This window comes from Sander lucioperca, chromosome 17, assembly GCF_008315115.2.
Source record: "Sander lucioperca isolate FBNREF2018 chromosome 17, SLUC_FBN_1.2, whole genome shotgun sequence".
Classification (NCBI taxonomy): Eukaryota; Metazoa; Chordata; class Actinopteri; order Perciformes; family Percidae; genus Sander; species Sander lucioperca.
In genome coordinates, this window is record NC_050189.1 from 13,639,390 (window position 1) to 13,660,739 (window position 21,350).

The window sequence follows — 21,350 nt, forward strand, 5'->3', positions numbered from 1 at the left end:
AAATAATAAAAATGTTGGTGGGTTGGAGGGTGGTTGGGAGAGTACGTAAAAAAAAAAAGGGAGGGTACGTGTTTACGTCACACGCCGCGTTGGCTCGCAAAAAGTGGTGAAAAGTTTTTAGCCCCCCTCCCCTGTATGTTTTTGTTGGGGGAAAAGTTGTTGGTAGTTAGGTCCTGTGAATGTAGCCTGTCCGTCGTTTTTCGCCCCTCGGTAACAATGCGGGGGAATGCGAGTTTTTTACTTTTTTAAAGTCGGAGAGCAAACTTCTGAGCAGGGTTACAAGGCTTTGGGTCCTCTGGCTCGGACTGAAAATCTCAGTGGCCATCATCGTTTCACCTCTGCCGTCTCGTTAGCCACCTAGCTAGCTCCGCCGCTAGCTAACTACCCAACAAAGTTAACGCTACCTCGCCTCATAGTGTGTTTCTTGTGGTAACTTCCAGCTTGGAAAAGAGCAACCGTAGAGATGGCGGAAACCAAAATAATTTATCACATCGACGAAGAGGAGACGCCGTATTTGGTGAAGATACCTATTGCAGCCGAAAATATCACTTTGCTGGATTTTAAACAGGTTTTGAACAAGCCAAACTACAAATTCTTTTTCAAGTCTATGGACCAGGACTTCGGGTGAGCTGCTGTGATTTTTTTGTTCCTTTATCAGAGAAGAGCTTTGCGGTTTGCATACAAAATGAGGAGTGATAAAAGCTGCTAAACGTTGTGAACAGCTAAGGTAGTAAGAGTAAAGATACTTAAATGGTGTGACACAAGTTGTAAACGTTGGAAAACAATCCTTTAATGTGCCTTTTTCTTTTCTGAGTGGAGGAGGATTCACTTCGCATACGTAAACACGAAAATGCTTGGTTAATTAAAAAAACAAATCTTTAATGAAATGCATGCCTGTTTGCGTGTCAAAAAGTCATGCAATCCCATCTTGTGACCGGCTGTCGTGTATTTGTCACATGGAATAACTAATGTTAGAGGGATAATAAACTTGAATGAAGCCAACCAGGAAGGTCGCCTTTCTGATCCCTAATCAGAAACCGCAAAGTTATAATAATGACTAGTGATGAACATCCAAGTGGTTCTATAAATACTAAGAGTATGTATGCTGGGACATTTCTCAGAAAACATCGTCATTACAATGGGAGGCATTCCCTGTCCCTGCTGCTTTTCTTTGCCCTAATCCTCATCCCTCCCTCCCTCCCTCCCTCCTTCAGTCCATCATCTTGTGAAATCCTCGCCTTTTCTTTCTTTTGGGATTGAAGCCAGGGTTTTGTCTCCCCTCTTTAACACTTTGGCCTGCCTGCCATCCTTTCATTCCCTGGCTTCCTATCTTCCTCTCCCCTTTCTCCCAATCCACTCCTCCAAAAAGAGCTGTCTCCTCTTCTCTATCAATTAATTTTTTTCTTTTTTTTCTGTGTAGCTGCTCTGCATTTTCCTGCAGAGGAATGCATGTTTGTGGTTTATTCACCCAGTGCGACCCTTAGGGCTTCTGTTAAATGCATTGTAGTCTTGGACGAGTATTAAAGCTGGGCTCTTTTCCTCTTTGGATGGCACCATCGGAGTCTGTGCCAAAGGGGCTGCAGTATCCGCTCAAACACCAAGATGATATGGCTTTTCATTAGGCCTTGACAGAGCTGGCAGGCTAGAGCTGCTCCTCAGATGCAGATCATTTGAATATTAATAGTGCCAACACCAGTAACTGACTTGTGGAGATATTCCTTTGAGTATAGCTGCGTTGAGTGCCATTTAAAAATACTCAACGTCTGGTTGTTGAAATGAGTAGTTGAGTGATTAGTCAGTACATCCACAAACATGTATTGATGCCATTTTAATAATATCATAGTTAATTATCAGGTGAGATGTATTTCCCCCCAATGAGGTCAGCAGCTTGCTTTTTATTATTATATCAGAAATGATGCTTGGTCGGACTATGTAGCCTAGCAATGTTCTGACTTCACTTTGGGCTCTGGGAGCTTGTGTTTGGCTTCTGTGATATTTCTATTCTGACAGTTTGTAGACTCAGTTATTCACCATTTCATAACAAAAGTAGACACTATATAATTATATTATTATTTGTACCCCTAAAGAGGACATATATGTAGCCTTTATGAGTATAGTTAAACTTTAACCAAAGTTCTTGTGTAAAATGAGTTAAATTTATGCTCATGTCCAATGTCTGTGATGGCACAGATATATTCCTTAGGGCTGCAACTTGTAATTATTTTCATACCCGATTAATCTACTGATTATTTCCTTGATTAATCGTTCGGTCGTGAAAAATGTCCATTTCAAGTTCTTAGAGCTCAAAGTGATTAATTGACAAGTCATTTAGCTTATATTGTTTCTATGAAAATAGCCATTGTCTCCATTTATATAAATGAGAGTAGGTAAATATTAAACACACCTCATGTCTCTATAATGCAATGCAAACAAGCCCACAGACTACAGCCTCCAAAATGATCATACAGTTACAGTAACACCTTTTTAAAACAGTTTCAACAAAAACTGAACGTTATAACCTTCATGGAGGTAGGATTTATAACCGGACTTTTGTATTAGACTGCAGATGTTTTAGCTAGGTGTACCTAATAAACTGGCAACTGTGAGTACATTTGAACCTAAAAACCAAACTTGAAAAGCTTTTATCTGCACTTTTAATGGACAAAGTGATATCTGTGAGACCTTCTTTTTACACACTAATGGTCTCCATTAATGATTTGAACTTGACTGGCCTTACCACAATTACCAGTTTAATTTCCAAGTTACCTGTCAAATTAAGAGCTTGTCCCTGTGTAACCGGACAGGACATGTTTAGACTCTGTGTGCTTGTACCTGAGCACACAGTGTTGGGTTTTTTTCATAAGGCAAAAAGTCCTCATCTCGAGCCACCCACGACAAACTCTCTCAGCCGAGCAAGGAAAGTCTTCCAAAGAGAGTATGTCCGGAAAAAAATTACATTTCTGAACTTAAATTGCGCAGCCTGGCATCACACTCGCTCATTTGAATATCTCCAACTGAGTTCAGATGAAAAAATTCAAACATAGCTCTGAGTCAGCTGTCCAATCAAAGCAGATATGTTTTTTTCCCCCCTCTCTGACCCAAGAAAGGAGTGTGTAATAGTGTGTTTTCATTTCCCTGGTACAAGGCCAGCTGTCGACCAGCGCTGTCTGTGTGTGGCAGTGGGGGAGATCCATGGAGCAGAGAAAGCCAGTGCTGGGAACTTAGGGCTGGACAGAGACCACTTGCTGGGTGTCTGGGGTGTCCACAGGGAGAAGAAAAGGGGAAAAAGAGTGGGGTGGTGTTCATTCAGAGTTAGTAGATATTCTTCTATGTACGTCTGCTTTAGGGGGCACCAGGGAGCTGTATAAGTAGGATTAATTGTAAGAAAGGTGATGCTGTGTTGGGTGTGAATAATTTGATGGTAGCAAAGGACTGGAAAAAAGTGAAGTGGGGGTAAAAAAAAAAGCTCAGGTTGTATTAAATCCAACAGGACTCCGCATATTTCTGGGTTGTTTGTGCATTATTCGAGGCATTTTAGAGTGTGTGTGAAATTGATTCTCAACTGTGGTCACTTGTTTGTTTGGAGGGCCGAGGAATAAAGAAAATTACACTCTCAGGAGAAGAATGTTACATCTGTTCATCTGCTATCTAGATGCAGTTTCTCGCAGCATGAGGGGGAAACGTTAAATAATGGAGGAAAAATGTGTTTAACTAACATTCGGTAGCCCCACACACAGCTCTCAAAAGCAAAGTCTTCCTGCAACAGTTCTCCACCAGTGCCCACAACAATCTGGCCGTATGCTTACACTCACCCACAAAACCAGCTCTCAACAGCTGCTTACTAAAGCCCAGTGGAGCCTGACCAAGTCTCGCACACTGGCAGATGAAGCTGGAAAAAGAAAACTTTTGAAGAGTTGGAGCAGTCAAGTGTCCTCTCTGTAGCACTCGTACCCATCCCCTGTCCCAGTTAACTACTTAAATAACATAGTGGCAGGCTGCAAATGGGGGGGGGGTTACACAGCTGAAGCTGAATGCTGTCTTTTTGACAAACATGGAGGAAGACTACGGAGGAGCCAGCGCGAGTGCGTTTTCCTTTAAGGAGAGCTTTGGCCATGTTATTGTTTTTATGCGTATTGGATTGTTATGCACATTGACTTTACCGGCTTGTGTTATTTGTCAAGGAGCCTCAGAAGCAGTTAGTTTGTGTTTTAGCTCTTTGCTGTGACAGAAGAAATTCCATGGCGTCAATCACTTGCCGGAAGAAGGAAATTAAGGTTGTTTGTTCTTTACTTTAAATCTGCTGTAATTCATAGATTCATGGTTTGGGTGGTATTTTAGTAAGCCAGTTAGACCAGAGTATAATACCAGTGATACAATTGTACTTTAATTACAAATGGATTTAGTTTTTATGATGCAAATTGAAGCTTAAAGCTTTAGTGCTTGACGTTTTGATATTAATGAACGTCCGTTACATTCAAGCCATTGCCAAATGAGTTGCTACAAAGCTAATTAAGACTATCAGCTCCACACAACTCTCTCTGTATTTCTCAGTATGCCTATGTTCACAAGATTGTGTCGTCCGGTGACATTCCTGTGCAGAAGCTCGAGTGAAGATAATGACCTCTTCTGAAGAGTCCATCATGTTTTTTTATTCCTCCGTGTCCTTCTTGGCTACTAGCATCTGCGTGGAGGAGGGGTGGGGGGGGTGTTGTGCGATCACGGAAGGCTTGTATCATGTCGACCCGCTGACAGTGTTGTTGTCATTACTTAGAATTCCTCATGGGGGCGACAGAAACTACACACTATAGCTTTAATGGTCGATTGTAACGCTGTAATGCCGCGTTTCCACCATATGGTGCTGCTCCGCTCGACTCAACTCACTTTTGGTACCAGGTCCTTTTCTCTGTTTCGTTTTCCACTGCGAGTAGTACAGGTGGCATTCTCAGCTGATCGCCATAGCGCCGCCGCGTGAAACTGCCTTCACATCATCAAGTGTATGGCGCAGTTTTGCAGGGCTGCCATTTTTTTTCTAAATGTGGGGCGAGTGAATAAAAAATTGGGGCTGTTATTGATGCTAGCTTGGCTAGTTAAAAAAAACACGGGCTTATGCAGCTTCTCCTGTGTAGCGCCAGTGTCGATTCTCTCTGACCAATCAGTGGTCTGCAGTGTTTGAACTCCACCTTTCTAGTATCGGCTCAGCTCGCTTGGAACCTCGACCAGGGTGGTACTAAAAAAAAAAGTACGAGCTACTACCCACAACTTCTGCTAATGGAAAGCCAAAAAAGAGCTGTCAGAGATAACACATGTAACACATGTAAAAGGAATACGGCAAGCAAACAAGAACAGCTTGTCAAAACATATTTAAGTCCTATTTTAGAATTAAGCCCAGCATTTGATTTAGTTTAGCCATGCTGTCGTCATAGCCTAATATATTTAATGCAACGTGTCAGTAATGTAAACTGTTGAATTCCCATGCAGTTTCACCGTTTTCTTTTGAGTTGACTAAAACCTTGATGTTCTGTTCAGCCCTCATTCCCCTACCCCGCTGTACCATCCAGACACCGCATACCATGCCCTAATGTTATAAAGATAGAACCATTTATACCTTCTGAACCTCACTTTGTCTCTCTGTTTTTCAGGGTGGTGAAGGAAGAGATTTCCGATGACGGTGCCAAGTTGCCATGTTTCAACGGCCGAGTCGTTTCATGGGTGAGAAACAATAAACCTGTTTCATATATAAATGGGAGTGTGGGGTATCCAGATTTCAGTGGTGACCGTTGCTCTAAATCCGTAAATGACATAATTTCAGTAATTTCCCACTGAGGCTTCTGTGAAAATGTCAAGACCTGGCTTTCATCTCAAAAGTCAGCCATGTTTTCCCTTTCCCAGTGCATTCTCCCAGACCTCCCTCAGAATAATGATCTTGTCTGATGAGCAGCGATAAAATGAAGTAATTATTTCAAATTATAGCCACGAACATTGTTTAATTGTGTATCATATTGCAACATCATAGACTCTTTTCTAGTTTAGGTTTGTGCTTTGGTGAGTGTTGTATGGTTATAAAAATCTCCTGGAAAGAGTGGGGAAGCTACACCAGACCAACTGTTCTGCCAGGTTAAACAGGAGGAAGCAGACTCATAACATCTATGAGAAAAAGTCTTCTTGTAGCTTTAGCCACAGTCTGAGTCACCATAGCCTGCACAGCATGCACTGGTAGTTTCGCTAGACTATAAACGTTTTCACCTTTTGTGCTATCGCCACACCACATTCCGTTCTCAATTTAACACTTTGAATGTTTCTTAAGTTTAAAGTGCCCATATTATGAAAAAATCACTTTTTCTGGGATTTGGGGTGTTATGTTGTGTCTCTGGTGCTTCCACACACATACAAACTTTGAAAAAAATCCATCCATGCTGTTTAGAGTGAGATACGGTTTCTGAATGTGTCCTGCCTTCAGTCTCTGGGTGAGCTGTTCAAAATCGGCACGGCTTGTGACGTCACAAGCCGAAACGAGCAGGCTAACCGCAACCATTAGCTCGTAGCGTTAGCATGCTAATGCTAATGCTAGCATGCTAACGCTAGCATTCTACCTCGTTCTCAATAGCAAAGCACTGCTACAACACACACAAGGTCACCATAATCTACACAATAACTACTTACATGTGCATTTAGAAGTCTCCCAGCTAATCCTGCCTTGTAACTGACCGAAGTTGTTGAAACAGCCTTTCTTTTACTGTCTATGGAGCTAGCTAGCTGACATGATCTACATGCATGTGCAGTGCAATCAAAGATAGTACAGAAGAAGAAGAAGAAAAGAGGTCTCACTCTGTAGCTAAAACAGAGACCAGGTGAAAAGAGGATCTGCAGCAGTGAGAGAGAGCGGTGCAGTACAACAAAAATATGGTGTTTTTTTAAAAAATAAACCATGTAAACCTATTCTGGTACAACCTTAAAATACAATTATGAACCTGAAAATGAGCATAATATGGCTGCTTTAAATAACTATCAGTCACTTTTCGAAATCCACACAAACTCTTCACATTGGCATGAACCACATCTAACCACAGACAGTTGCCCTGTTCATGGACTCACGGCAGGACATCGCTGCAGTTCATGGCGGCCCATCGTTTTTTTTGCCATTAATAAAACAATTTTTCTGGCCTGGGGGGGGGGGGTTCCGTTGGCCTGTACAATTATAGAGGAAACACTGCAGTCCTCTTTGACATGTTTTCGACAGATTTTATACTCTGTACGAGTCATTAAAGACTCACCTCAGGACTATACGTTCAGTGTTGCTGGTTAAGCCATTTGAAAGTCACTAAGTCTGCAGATGCATGACATAATCTAACAAATCTGCACATTGCAAAGATTATTTGACCATGCAACCAGAGCCAGAAGGGCTTTCGCTTTTCTTAAAAAATCATGAGGAAGGAAAATGTTCCTCTCATTGTGTTTTAATACTCGAGCTTGCAGTTACTTACTTTTCATTTCTCCAATAGAAGGCCCAGTGGATGTACCCCACCCTGCGAGTTACATTTAAATAGAGACAAAACATCGGGGCCGGGCCCAGATAAGCACGTTCGAGGCCGAAGCATCTGTTAAGTGCATAAGAAGGAGGGACGGCATTAAAAGGGGGGGAACAAAGCTCAGAAACCAGAGGGACTGATATGTGATATATGTACTGATCTACGGGCCAAGACGGATGGAGGGATCCCAGAAGACGAGTGTTTCAGAGTCACATAGCCATTAGTGAGGAGGGGGGAGCAGGGAGTGCTTCAGTCTGTACAGGCTGATAGACTCCATTTGGTTGAGTTATTTTGACGGGGAATGCAAAGCTTGTTTATCTGAACTCATTGAATGCATCAAATGTCTAAAAGCTATGGATTGAACAACGTGTGTGCAGGCATTTCCAAATGCTCTGGTGTTAAAATGCATGGATTGTGAATATTCCTAGCATTAATAAGACTATTTCTTTCTTATATTTTAGCCCAATTCTGTTGGTCAACTGGGCTTAACTACATCTTATTTTTCTTCCTGTGTATGTTTTTTGGTTCAGGTAATTGGATGCTGTGTGTGTGTGTGTTGTGTGTGTGTGGGCACTTTTGTTATATAATGAAGAGAGACAGGTTAAGTGTAAGATAGCATTTCAGTATGCCCTTGAGACGTCTAACTGAAAAGAGTAGTGTTTGTGTGTCAAAGTAATTGACATCTTACCCGCTTTTCATCCCTCCACCGCCTTCCTACTCCTACTTTCATTCCTCTCGTTTTCTCACCCTCTCTTCTCTCTGCCCTGTCTATATTTTTTAGTGCCAACTTCTCTCCACTCCACATTCCGTCTCCCTACCTTTTACCTCCAGATTCTTTCTGTTTTTGTCTCTTCATCTTTCTTGTCCCTTTTTTTCAGTTGGTATCTTCAGACACTCCAACAGCAGAGCCTCCAGTGGCAGTGGTCCCCCCTGTGGAAACGATTACCCAGCCTTCGCCCCCTCCTCCGCCCCTCCCACCCCCACCTGCAGAGAGGACTGGGGGCATTGGGGATTCCAGACCGCCCTCCTTCCAGTAAGCAAAGCACACACACTCATTTAAAAACATTATTGCACTGTATATTTACCCGAAAGAGAGTCATCGCAAGTTCAAAAACTTTCTCAAAAGCTGCACTTTTCTCCAGTACTTTAAAACTCAGCACACACTTGTGCTTTTCCCATAGCTGTAATGTAGATACTTTATCTTTTCCTGAATATATTATACAAGCTCAGTATCAAGTTACTACAAGAATAGCAAGAATACTACAGCTCATCTGAACCTGATCCTAGCAGGGGCCGCCCTTGTTGTTGACATGACCCGTTCTGGGAGACCTTTTCATTTTCAAAATGTTCTAAGATATAGTTTGAATATACTAGCAGATAGTACAATAGTTATTGTTGGCATTCACTTGTAACTTCTCGATTTTTAAATCTTAATGATATAAAAAAGAACAAAATAAGAGCTTGTGTCTATTGTTATTCCATTCACCTCCCTTTGTCCAAGCTTTTAGTAGGTTTTGGTTTAGAATATTGTTTTATTGAGCAACATTAGCATTTTTTTATTTTTTATTTATTTGATTGGGACAGTGCATGTTAATGAACAAACGGAATACATGCATGGAATATATGCATGTAAACATGCTGGATTGTAGCCAAGGGCTAATTTCCATCCGTAGTCCCACGGGCTAAGATCACACAGGTCACAAAACATTGCATAATAAAATTTACATCTACAGTAAGTACATTGTTTATCAATAAATTAACAAAAGCCCTATATACAATATTCACATATGACTTAAATATTCATTCAACTTCAAAAATCCATATACACATTAAAAAAATATTTGGATTTGTTTTTCAGGCAACCTGATGAATGGAAGTCCAATATCCCCTCTCCATTTAGTTGTGTTTTGCACCAACTCTTGAGAGAAACATTTGTCTCATTAGCTGCTAAATGCTCTCTGTTCACCAGCTAGTTGCTAACTTTGCATGTCTGCTAGAGGTGTTGAAATTAATCAAATAATCGATGCATCGAATCGTGGACATGGACGATGCTGCATCGATAATCGGCCGGGCCATAATCGATTATTTCTGTTTACAATTTAATGTAGGCCTAACAACCTTTCTGTTTACATATTCTGTTATGTTTTGCACATTCAGGAAGTGCCATGTGCTCAGTGCTGTAGTTTTTATCTATCCAATTTATTTAGTATTGGAGCACTGCAGAATGTTTTGTTTTTGAAGCTTGAAAAGCTATGAATTAAATATCCTATATGGCTTTAATAGAAAAATGTATTTGACGCATCGTGATGCATCGAGATATCGAATGGAATCGCTGACATGATAATCGTAATCGAATCGGGAGATCAGTGAAGATTCACACCTCTGATGTCTGCTGTTAAGTGCTGGGCAGGTAGTGTGTGGTGGGTTTAACAGAGCTTTTGCATTGAAAGACGCTAATGAGAGTGTTGAGATAGAACCACAACCATAAAGTTTGTAAATGTAAATCCAAAAAATAAGCTAAAAACTATTCGTTGAGCTAACGGTAACTGCAGAGTCGGGTTATAATTCTCTGTGGCTTTGTTACTAGAAACTATCCCTTTTTACATTACACACAGTCATTTGATCCATAGTTAATATAAAAAATTGTGATTCTAGCAGTTTTTAAGAGTGTGAAACCACAAGGCAGTCTAGTCACAGACACCTAAAAATCCTCTAGTTTTTTTCCTTATCCTTTAGCATCCATCTTATCCTACTAAATTATGAAGAAACCATTATTGTAATTTGAATAGGGCCTGTAGTGTCCAAAACAAACATACTATTTATAATTTTAAATAGCTTCTTACCATTGCTCTTAGTTCCTCAAGAAGTATGTTGCCTGGAGCTCTTGAAGTTTGGTTTGGGGGTCAAATTAAGTTCACACCCGTTACTGCAAACTCCCATTACAGCTGTAGCGCTCTCATTCATTTCTTGTGTTTGGACCTCGTCCTGTCTGTGTCCCGTGGCTGCAGGAGGGTGGCCATGATGGTTTTTGAATTCAATTTCAAATGAAACAATTTCTTTTCAACTTCACTAAATGTGCGGTTTGCCGTCGGTGGAGAATTAACCACATTAGTTATTTATTTCCATGCTGTATTTGGAGCTGGATCAACACCATTGCTCATAGTGGAAAATGAAATGTAATTCGGATTGCAGGGTGACTCGTCTGATGAAGACGATTTTTCTTCTCTTTGCTTTCATCATGAACCACAAGGCGTTCTCTGTCTTCCTATGTAATGAGCATATTTGTCAGTGTGCACGTGGTTCTGAAGTCTGCTGCCCCACGCAGGCTTACTGGGGCATTTGGTTGTTGCGACATGCTCATTGGCCTGTTCCAAGCTGTGGATGTGACAGGGTGGTCCCATGCTTTCTGACTTCTTCTCGCTTCTCTCTCTGGAAGGTTTTGGTGACAATGATAAAAATGAATTTGCCGGTTTTGAAAGCTAGGCCGATATATATCTGCTAATACTAGCTTATTATAAGTACTAAACTAAGTTTGGGGTAACTAAGAAGTTACCATAACATAGTTTGTCCAGATGTTGATTTTTACACTGTAAAATGTTCTGTTCAGTAAGTATTATGATCGCAATTCTTTGAGCCCTTCAGCCCATATATTGTTATCAGATGTCTTGAACTTTTATATCAATAATCAATATTGGTCTAAAAAACGGTATCAGTAGGGCTCTACTGTATACTTGCTTTTTTAATTCACTGACTGCTGAATTGCCTGAAGGGGGGAATTAAAGTTCTACTCTACTCAATTCATCAGTAGACTTAGTTTTTTACATTTATGTGTAATACCTTTTAGCATTCTAACTATTGTTTTGTTTGAGATGTGTGTTTGTGCGCGTGTGCTCTCTGCGTATACCTTTTTAATTGGCCCTCTGTGGATGAATTAAGTTCTTTGAATTTAATGAACACAGCCTGCTAAATGTATTCATTAGAGTTTACAGTACATAAAGGAAAAAACATTCTTTTCAACCTATTCTAAAAGTGTTTGTTGCTGCCAAATAATAACTACCCCAATCTAGAGTTCATAAGTCACATTGTCAAATTCTCAGTCCACCAGAAGTTTAATGTGGAATTAAATTGATTTTGACCATTCAAGTGGTCCATCATGAGTCTAACAATGTTCTAAAAGTGCAATGCTAAATCTGTGAAGTACTCATTCGGGTCATAAAACATGTTTATTGGCTATTATTGTGAATACCATATCTGGAAAAGCATGTCACTGTGGTAAAATGATTGCATTGAAACAGTTGAAATTACGTCGTGCTCTAATTCTTACCGTGCTCCTGCTTCTTCTTTTATAGCCCCAATGCAACAGGCAGTGTGGAGACCTTGGACGACCAGACTGAAACAGAATCTGTAGTTTCCTTCAGGAGGGAGAGACCTCGGCACAGAGAGGGCATGGAGCCACACGGTGAAAAACAGCAGATCACAGTGCTGATTTAAAAAAAAAAAAAAAAAAAAATGACATCAAGATTTGGCATGCTCCCAACATCCAAACAATGAATATATGATATGTGATATAATCAAGGAATGTCAAGAAGTAGGGAATGTTTGTAATCTATGGGGGGGAAGGCAAACATTGACTTGAGCAAACATAAATATTCATGGTGAATATGTTCCGGGCTTTTTTCTGTGGTGTCCCAGGGCCTCGAATAAATGGCCAAAGTCGACTGGAGCGCCACCTGGCAGGGTACGAGAGCTCCAGCACCGTGATGAGCAGCGAGCTGGAAACCACCAGCTTCTGCGACTCCGACGACGATGACACCATGAGCAGGTGGGAGATCGCTCTGGGAGGGTTAACTGAGAAGATTTTGGGTGTCTTTGAGAGAGATTGTTTAATAAGGAATTCAGACACCCAACATGTTATGTATCCCCCAATAAGATGTCTTAGGTTGTCATGGGGAACATGTTTCTGCATCAAAAACAACATACATAAAATTTGAGAGTAGTTAATGTTAAAATCTGCCATCACCCATCCTTACTTAACTATAGTAATTTCATCTTTAAACCTTCTTCAAATTGCACTCATACTTTTGCTTTAAAAAGGGTCTCCTGTATCCATACCCCAACCCAAAACGTCAATGAGCAATTATTTATTATATTTGATAAATACATTCATGATTTGGCTACAATTCCTATAGTTATTTTTTGGTAAAACAAGGTTTTTATTTTAGCTAGTTTTTATATTAAAAGATAATGCTAATTAGATTGTTATTATGCATTATTAGATTAGGCAAAAAATTCTTGCCTTGTGGAAATGTTGTTTCGATGCATATAGGCTTTTATGGCTCTGGCTGCCTTGTTTTTTTTTTTTATATTGTCCTTATTCTATTTTATTGCTTTTATTCTTTATTTGTTTGGATTGAGGGTAGATATGGATTGGGATGGACGTGTTCATTTGTCTGGGTTCTTTTCTTTTAAAGATTATTTTTTGGGCATTTTCAGCCTTTATTTTTGACAGGATAGCTGAAGACATGAAAGGGGAGATAGAGGGGGAATGACATGCAGCAAAGGGGTCGAACCCGGGCCCGCTGCGTCGAGGAGTGAACCTCTATATATGAGCGCCCGCTCTACCAACTGAGCTATCCGGGCGCCCGTTCTGCAGTCTTTTTTTTTTTTTATATTTTTATCTCTTGAGAGGACAAATACAGGATGAAAAATGATCTATCCACCGATAAACAAGATACAAGCTTTACTCCGGAATTCCTGATTAGCTTCCCCATTATCTTTGTGGGTCCTTTAGGTTTGTGACGGCATGTTTCTCTTCTGACATTTCACCTTTTGTTGACACTTGACTTGTAGGTTCAGTAGTGCAACAGAGCAGAGCACAGCCTCTAGGCTTCTTAAACGGCACCGCAGACGCAGGAAACAGCGCCCCCCACGTTTGGAGAGGGTATGTACTATAGAGTTGCCTTTTTTCCCTTACGTTTTTTTTTTTTTTTTTACATGTTTTTATAACATGTCGGTATTTTTTCTAACTGCTCGTGCTGTTCTTTGCTGAATCAGGAATTTATAGAGCCATTGATATGGATTGCTCAGAGAAAGTATTTTTGTCGGTGTTTGGAAGCAAAGCTAATGGTCATTTTGTGGTTTTCAACTCCAGGCCTCCTCCTTCAGCAGTGTGACAGACTCCACGATGTCCTTGAACATCATCACCGTCACTCTCAACATGGGTCCGTAAACTCTTGATGCATTCTTGCTTTTGAACGTCAGGGTTTCTTGGAAGTGGCAAGGAAATATGAAACGTCTAAATCAGTACTACAGCCTAGACTTGCACGTCAGATACGGCACTACATTTATTTTTGCAGAAATGTCTGCGCAGTGTTAACACTATTCTGATTTCTCAACAATACAGAGAAGTACAATTTCTTGGGCATCAGCATTGTGGGCCAGAGCAACGAACGGGGGGATGGAGGTATCTACATTGGCTCCATCATGAAGGGAGGAGCTGTGGCTGCAGACGGACGCATCGAACCTGGTGACATGTTGCTGCAGGTGAGGAAGAATAAAGGGTTAATCCTAAATCAAAGGGAGTGTTTTTATTTTTAAATGTTTATATTAATCTTTTGCTGAATACTTTTTTTTAGTTTTTAGACATTGTGTAGGGCTGGGCAATATATCAATATTATATCGACATTGTGATATGAGACTAGATATCGTCTTAGATTTTGGATATCGTGATATGACATAAGTGTTGTCCTTTACTGGTTTTAAAGGCTGCGTTACAGTAAAGTGATGTACTTCTCTGAACCCCACAGACTCTGTTATTTGCCTTTTCCCCACTTAGACATTATGTCCACATTACTAATGATTATTTATCTAAAATCTAAGTGTGAAGATATTTTGTTAAAGCACCAATTGTCAGCCCTAGAATATCGCCACAAAATCGATATCGAGGTATTTGGTCAAGAATGTCGTGATATCTGATTTTCTCACTGTCGCCCAGCCCTAACATTGCGGGACCTTTTCCAACTTAGAAATAATGTTGGTTCAGTTATAAACAATTCCTTCTGGTGTGCTGAGATATATGAACACATCTCTTTTCTATGTTTACTGAAATGAATATTAAAGAATCTTATTATTTCAGCTGTACTTATGTCAGTCTAACTAAAATTCTTTTTCCTATTCTACAATACCCTCCAAGGTGAATGACATCAACTTTGAGAATATGAGTAATGACGATGCAGTGCGGGTACTGAGGGAGATTGTACACAAGCCAGGGTGAGTTGCTGTTTTTCTTATTTTAGATATTATCAGACACACATTTTTAACTTCTGTCTTTACACAAGTGGTCAACAGTGATGCTAATGACTTATTCTTTTGGTGTTTGCCAGGCCCATCATCCTCACAGTGGCTAAGTGCTGGGACCCTTCTCCCCAGGGCTACTTCACTCTGCCTCGCAGTAAGTACAGCACTGCCTTTTCTCTTTATGCCCTTGTCGTGTTTAGTAGTACCCTGATGTCAGGTTCAGTAACAGTTTCTCTTCTCCACGTGTGCAGATGAACCGATCCGACCCATTGACCCAGCAGCGTGGGTGAGCCACTCTGTGGCTATGACCGGGGTCTACCCCGCCTTCCCAGGCAGCTCCTCCCTCAGTACCATCACCTCTTCTTCCTCCGTCACCGAGACCGAACGTGAGAGCCTCTTCCAATGTCTCCCTGATCGTCTCACTTTGTGTGTGCTGAAATGTACCCGTCTTTATTCTCAATTCTTTCAAATGCACACAATGCTCTCATAAAGCTATATCTTCCAGGCGCCAGGATAGCTCAGTTGGTAGAGCGGGCACCCATATATAGAGGTTTACTCCTCGACGCAGTGGCCCCGGGATCGATTCCGACCTGCGGCTCTTTGCTGCATGTCGTTCCCCCCTCTCTCTCCCCTTTCATGTCTTCAGCTGTCCTGTCAAATAAAGGCCTAAAATGCCCAAAAAATAATCTTTAAAAGAAAAGAACCCAGACAAATGAACACGTCCATCCCAATCCATATCTACTCTCAATCCAAACTAATAAAGAATAAAAGCAATAAAATAGAATAAGGACAATATAAAAAAAAAAACAAGGCAGCCAGAGCCATAAAAGCCTATATTCATCGAACCAACCTAAAAATGCCGAAAATATAATCTTAAAAAAACAAAACTATATCTTCCACTTTTAAACCCAATTTATTTGTCAGTGTTGATATTCAAGACATGAATGATCGTTACTCAAAGTATCTTTTTCCTGTTACCGTCTCCTTCTCTCTTTCTCTTCTAACGGCATTGGCGCAAGAATCATCTTTCATCTGTCTTTCTGCCTTTGTCGCTGTTGTTATGTAATGTGATAAATGATGTCTGCTGCTTTCCTGCCTTTGAGCTCCAAGTTACACTCCTGGCCTTCTTGTTTTGACCCAGATTTCACCTCTCAGTAATCTTTCATTTATCCTTGCATTTCTGTACTTCTTCCGCGTCAGCTTTCCTAAAATGCTTTTCTGTGTCTCTCCAGGTTTTGATGACTTCAACTTATCACTGCACTCTGACATGGCATCGGTTGCCAAGGCCATGGCCTCACCAGAGTCGGGTCTTGAGGTCAGGGACCGCATGTGGCTTAAAATCACCATCCCCAACGCTTTCCTCGGTAAGACTAAACAGTGGAGACAAGGCATAATAGAGAGTACATTAGTAACATGAACATTCTGTGCCTCACAGGACTTTACAGGGCAGGCATTATGTTCTCAGAATTAAAACCGTGTGACTTGTGGTAGGAAAACCCCCAAAAGTGCCAGTTCTGACTGAAAACATCGGTTAAATTGGAATCACCTGCAACTGTATCACAATGGCTGTTTACATAAAGTACATGTTTGTCCATTTTGTGCTTTTTGAAATGAAAATGTAATTTCTTTTCCAGCTTCTGATTTCAACGTCCGTTTCCTTATAGTATATAGTAATAATCCAGCATTTTTCAGGTAATCAGTCTGAAATGCACTTTTCAAATTACAACCTGGATTCACTAATTCTCAAAAGCCTAGAAATCAAAATATTTAGTTTTTTTAGTGCATATCTACAGGGGAAGACTGTAGTTTGCAGTGTCTTTAAATGGTAATGCTGCTAAATTCCCCCTGAAGATGGTCTGCACGGACTTCACTTGTACTCTTTATTGTCACAACATAATTAATTTTTTTATTTTTTTATTTTTAATCCTCTTTGGGGAACAATAGACTAACGGCCACTCATTGCATATTAATAATGCTGGTTTATCTATTTGAAATACAGCTTTCATCATCAAGTTGTGTTTCCGGTTGTCTTGTGCAGTCCTGGATTTTGTAACTTGAGCTTTTTTTATGAAAATACTTCGTTAATTCCTGCCCACCACAAATTGTTTCCCTGTGTGTGTAATATTATTTTGTTGCATCTATATCTTTTATAACAAAGCTTGTCGTTGCAATCATGCGTTTCATTGTCATCAACTTGTTTTACATACATATGTATTTTTCATCTGTGTTTTTATTATGCTTTGTACGTATAGTATACTTTCATTTTTATTTTATTGAGTTCACTGGGAGTCTTTGTCACAAATATTTCCTTTGGGATGACTTAAGCTCTACCTAATCTTGTCTTACATGTCATGCATCCACCATCAGGCTCAGACGTAGTGGAGTGGCTCTTCCACCACATTGAGGGGTTCCAGGACCGCCGTGAAGCCAGAAAGTACGCCAGCAACCTACTGAAGGCCGGCTTCATCCGACACACAGTCAACAAGATCACCTTCTCTGAACAGTGTTACTACGTCTTCGGAGATTTAAGCGACTGTGAGAACTGTGAGTAACTCAAAAACATGAACGTCAAAGGCTGACTTGGATCATTACGCTTAATCACATTTGCTAACATGCCTTTTGTGGACACACTAGTGGTTGTATGGGTCAGGCATGTGACATTTCAGTTATGGAAGGATTTCTTTAATGCGCTGCCATCCCTTAACTTAGAATCTCCAGAATGCACTCAATCACAACCAGAAAACAACACAAGCTGCAGCAGATATTACATGTTTAGCTTCCCTGATGTGTTTGTCCGTCATTTAGTTGGGTGCAGTCTGACATCCTGATAAAGATGAATACAAAAATATAAATACATTCATATCAAAGGGTAACATTTGAAACCGAGATAAAGGTGATTGTGTGTAATGAGTCTCTGTTGTGTAACATTTTGTATCTGCAGAAGTATTATCATTTGTTCAGCTTGTTTAGCCTTGTCCTTCACTCCTTCCATTGTTCATCTCCTCCGTCTTATCTCCCACCCAGACATGGCCAACCTGTCCCTGAATGACAATGATGGTTCCAGTGGGGCCTCAGACCAGGACACCTTGGCTCCCCTGCCTCTCCCTGGGGCTTCCCCGTGGCCCATGATGCACACCTTCCCCTATCAGCCCTACCCGACACATGCCTTCTCCAGCCAGCCACCCCCGTACCACGAGCTCACCAGCTACACCTACGCCCCCGGCAGCACCGGCAGCCAGCACAGCGAAGGTGAGCACGGACTGCGATTAGATGTCACCCTGCTGAGAAGCATGTGCAAATCTGAAGGGACTGAATTAGTTAGATTGTCCAATAGACCATACTGGTTAAATTGCATGCATCAGCCCACTGACTACGAAATCCTGTATATTTAATATCACTGCTGACCGTACAAATGACTCGTAGCCATTGAGATAAATGATGCAAACCAATGATTTGGAAATCTCCCCTATAATACTGGTTTCCTACAGGCTCCTTTTAGGTGTCCTTGTTGGTTTGACTGACCAGGATACAAGTTTACATCTTCTCTAACAGCAATTTCTTTCTACCCTCAGGGAGCCGAAGCAGTGGATCGACGAGAAGCGAGGGTGAGCGACGTCGCAGCACCAAAGGCCCAGGCAGCACCGTGGGTGGAGGGGAGAAATCTCCCTCTGGCGGGGGAGGAGACGGCGGTGGGGCCGACTCGCGTTCCGGCAGCGGCAGTGAATCGGAATACTCTACCCGCAGCAGCCTGCGGCGCGGCCACGGTTCAGCTGCCCCCAGCGAGCACAGTCACGCCTCCTCCCAGCGCTCACATCATCACCGCATTCCCCAACCCCCCCACATGTCTCCGTACCCGCCAGGTATCATGCCTTACAACCCCATGATGGTGATGATGGTACCCCAGCACCCACACCCAGCCATGGCAACCGCTCACGCTCTTCCTCACGCGCAGCAGATGGCCACAGCAGCCATGCACCCGGGTCTAGCCCCGCCCCCCTCCTCCACTCCAGGGGGGCCTCCTGGTGCCCCGCCCACCCGTGACCTAGGCGCCGTACCCCCAGAGCTGACTGCATCACGCCAGTCGTTCCACCTGGCCATGGGAAACCCCAGCGAGTTCTTTGTGGATGTCATGTAGTTTGTCTGTCTTGATGTTGAGTGACCATTCATGTGAAGATAGTGTACGGTTCCCACTTGTATTGATGAGGATCTGGGGATAGCTTTTTTGAGCTCACAAGGGCCTATTGGATTGAGGGCACTTGTTACAAATTTGGTGAGAACAGGGTTTAACAGTAACAAAGAAAATAAGGCAAAATGAAAACACAATGTGGGATTTGGTCTGACTTTGTCTACAAAGTCTAGTTTCTCTTAAATAATATCAACTACATAACAGTTATTTTTTCAATCCTAATTCCAGAAAGGCAAGTCCGTTCTTATCTCATTAGTGAGCTTGTATTTCTCAAAAAGAAAGCTCTCGGTACACAATTTTGATTGCCTATCAGAGCTGCTCAGCACTCCATTTCCTGCAATCCTCAAAACTGAAATATAATATTTTAGGAGGGGAAGCACCTTCCCAAACCAGCTACGAATGTCAGAGCTGTCGATCCAGGAAGCGCACAGACCACAGTTTAACACTAGAGGGTGCCAGGTACACTGTGTACTTGAGAAGGATACAATCCTCTATACATATCTGGATCACCATGTCAGATTTGTTGGCAGCACAGGAGCATATTGAGTGCCTTACTCTTTGCATTTTTAGACACATTTTCACACTCCAGGTACATAAAATAACTCCTAGCATCAAACTTCTCTGTATATATCTACTACTCCTATTTGAATGCAACAATACAGAACAGCAAGCTCTAATGTGAAAAGAAAATAGGTCCAAAAATGTCAGGTGAACTTGTGTTTAGTAATCACTGTCTAGGTCTAGTTGTCAAATAACTCTTATTGTGAGGACTATTCGCTATTGGACTGTCGACTGTAGAGGCATAACGGTACAAATAGGTGAAAAGACCAGATGCTGAAAGCGGTACATTTTGATTACACAGTGTATATAATAAGTAACTGTGATCCAAATGCCCCATGCTTATTTTTGTGTTACTGACTCGCATTATCCACCCATTTCATTTTTTGTATGAGTGACTATATAAATCATGTATAACCGTACTATTAAGGTGCTAAATGAAGTTTCAACATTTCAAAAAAGAATGACATTGACAGTGTCACATTGTTTGATTTCATATCGCCACCTTTGTTTGTGTACTTGAGAATAAATTTGATACTTACCTACTGTTCAGACTTCATTATTTTAGGTATGTATGTATGCTGATCTTAATATGCTGTAGATATCTGGATTTGGGTTAGCATAATTTTGAGTACAAGATGTTTTCTTTTCTGCAGTCAAGTCGTATAACTGAACTTTTTCAATTAATACTTCTACCTGTATCATATACATAATATTTCATTAAAGCACCAATAGTCATTTCCAGATGTATGAATTATATTGTCATTAGGGAGGCACAAGTGGTGAAAAGTATCTTTTACTCAAGAACTGTTTGCAAGTAGTTCAATTTAAAATGTATTTCATTTTCCTACATTTAAAATTCAGGTTACAGTATTAGATAACCCTTTGGCTTTATGAATCCACATAAATGAGAGCTTAATGGATTTTTGTACATTTACTTAAAACTGGTGTTACCATGAGGAGCAGTAACACCAGTGACAGTTTTTATGAAATATGTATTTTACAAAATGGAAGCTACAGTACCTCAAACCACATGTTGCTAATCATGATAAATACTCTAAAATATGTAAGTTAATCCATTTGTATATCATTTTTTATAATCAAGTCATACCAGTGATGCTAGCTAAAAGCCTTGCATGAAATCATGAGATAAATGAGACCTTTTCAAACATTTTAAACAAGATACAAAATGATCATAAATGTGATCTCACAGGGGTAAATGGCAAATATGAACCATAAATGATGTATGTATCATTGGTAATTGAGCTAAAGTAAACATCTGTTAAGTATTTTACATAAATTGTTATGGCTGCATTGATTTAAAAGCCTAATAATGTGGTGGGTCCACCAGACCCGGGAACATTGACTGTGTAAAAAAAATATGAACACCACACAAGGGTTAAATGACTTCTGTTTATTTCAGTAGACGCTGTATAAGGACAGAATAAAAGATCTTCTCGTTTTCCTCCACTGCTTCTTCAGAGCAACTGATGCCCTCCGCCAGCTGTTGAAGCAGCTTCACATCTTTCTCTCTGTCCTGGATTATCTGCTGGATGTTTTGTCGACCCCTTTCGAGCTCTGTCAGCCTCTCAGCTCTCTCTGCTGCAGCTGAGACTGTGTCGTGGCCTTTATGTTCATCCACAGAGCAGAGATAACAGATAATCTGCTGATCAGTATGGCAGAAAATACCTCATCATGACGAGAGCAGACGTTCTCCTGGAGCTTCTTGGACGGCTCCACCAGCTCGTGTTTCTGTAATGGAGCTGATTCGTAATGATGCTGGA

At 41.1% G+C, this 21,350-nt stretch overlaps 1 protein-coding gene across 1 annotated transcript; it reads left to right on the top strand.

Annotated features, from left to right (window-relative positions):
• Nucleotides 1-87: 87 nt before the first annotated feature.
• Nucleotides 88-20,112, top strand: dvl2 (dishevelled segment polarity protein 2). The gene is made up of 15 exons (XM_031298316.2): nucleotides 88-624; nucleotides 5,640-5,709; nucleotides 8,405-8,559; nucleotides 11,876-11,985; nucleotides 12,219-12,348; nucleotides 13,377-13,467; nucleotides 13,678-13,747; nucleotides 13,930-14,069; nucleotides 14,719-14,795; nucleotides 14,909-14,976; nucleotides 15,074-15,208; nucleotides 16,055-16,186; nucleotides 17,190-17,366; nucleotides 17,847-18,071; nucleotides 18,395-20,112. Exons 1-15 carry the CDS (start codon nucleotides 464-466, stop codon nucleotides 18,955-18,957), a joined length of 2,304 nt encoding a protein of 767 aa, XP_031154176.1. The 5' UTR covers nucleotides 88-463; the 3' UTR covers nucleotides 18,958-20,112.
• The last annotated feature ends 1,238 nt before the right edge of the window (nucleotides 20,113-21,350 follow it).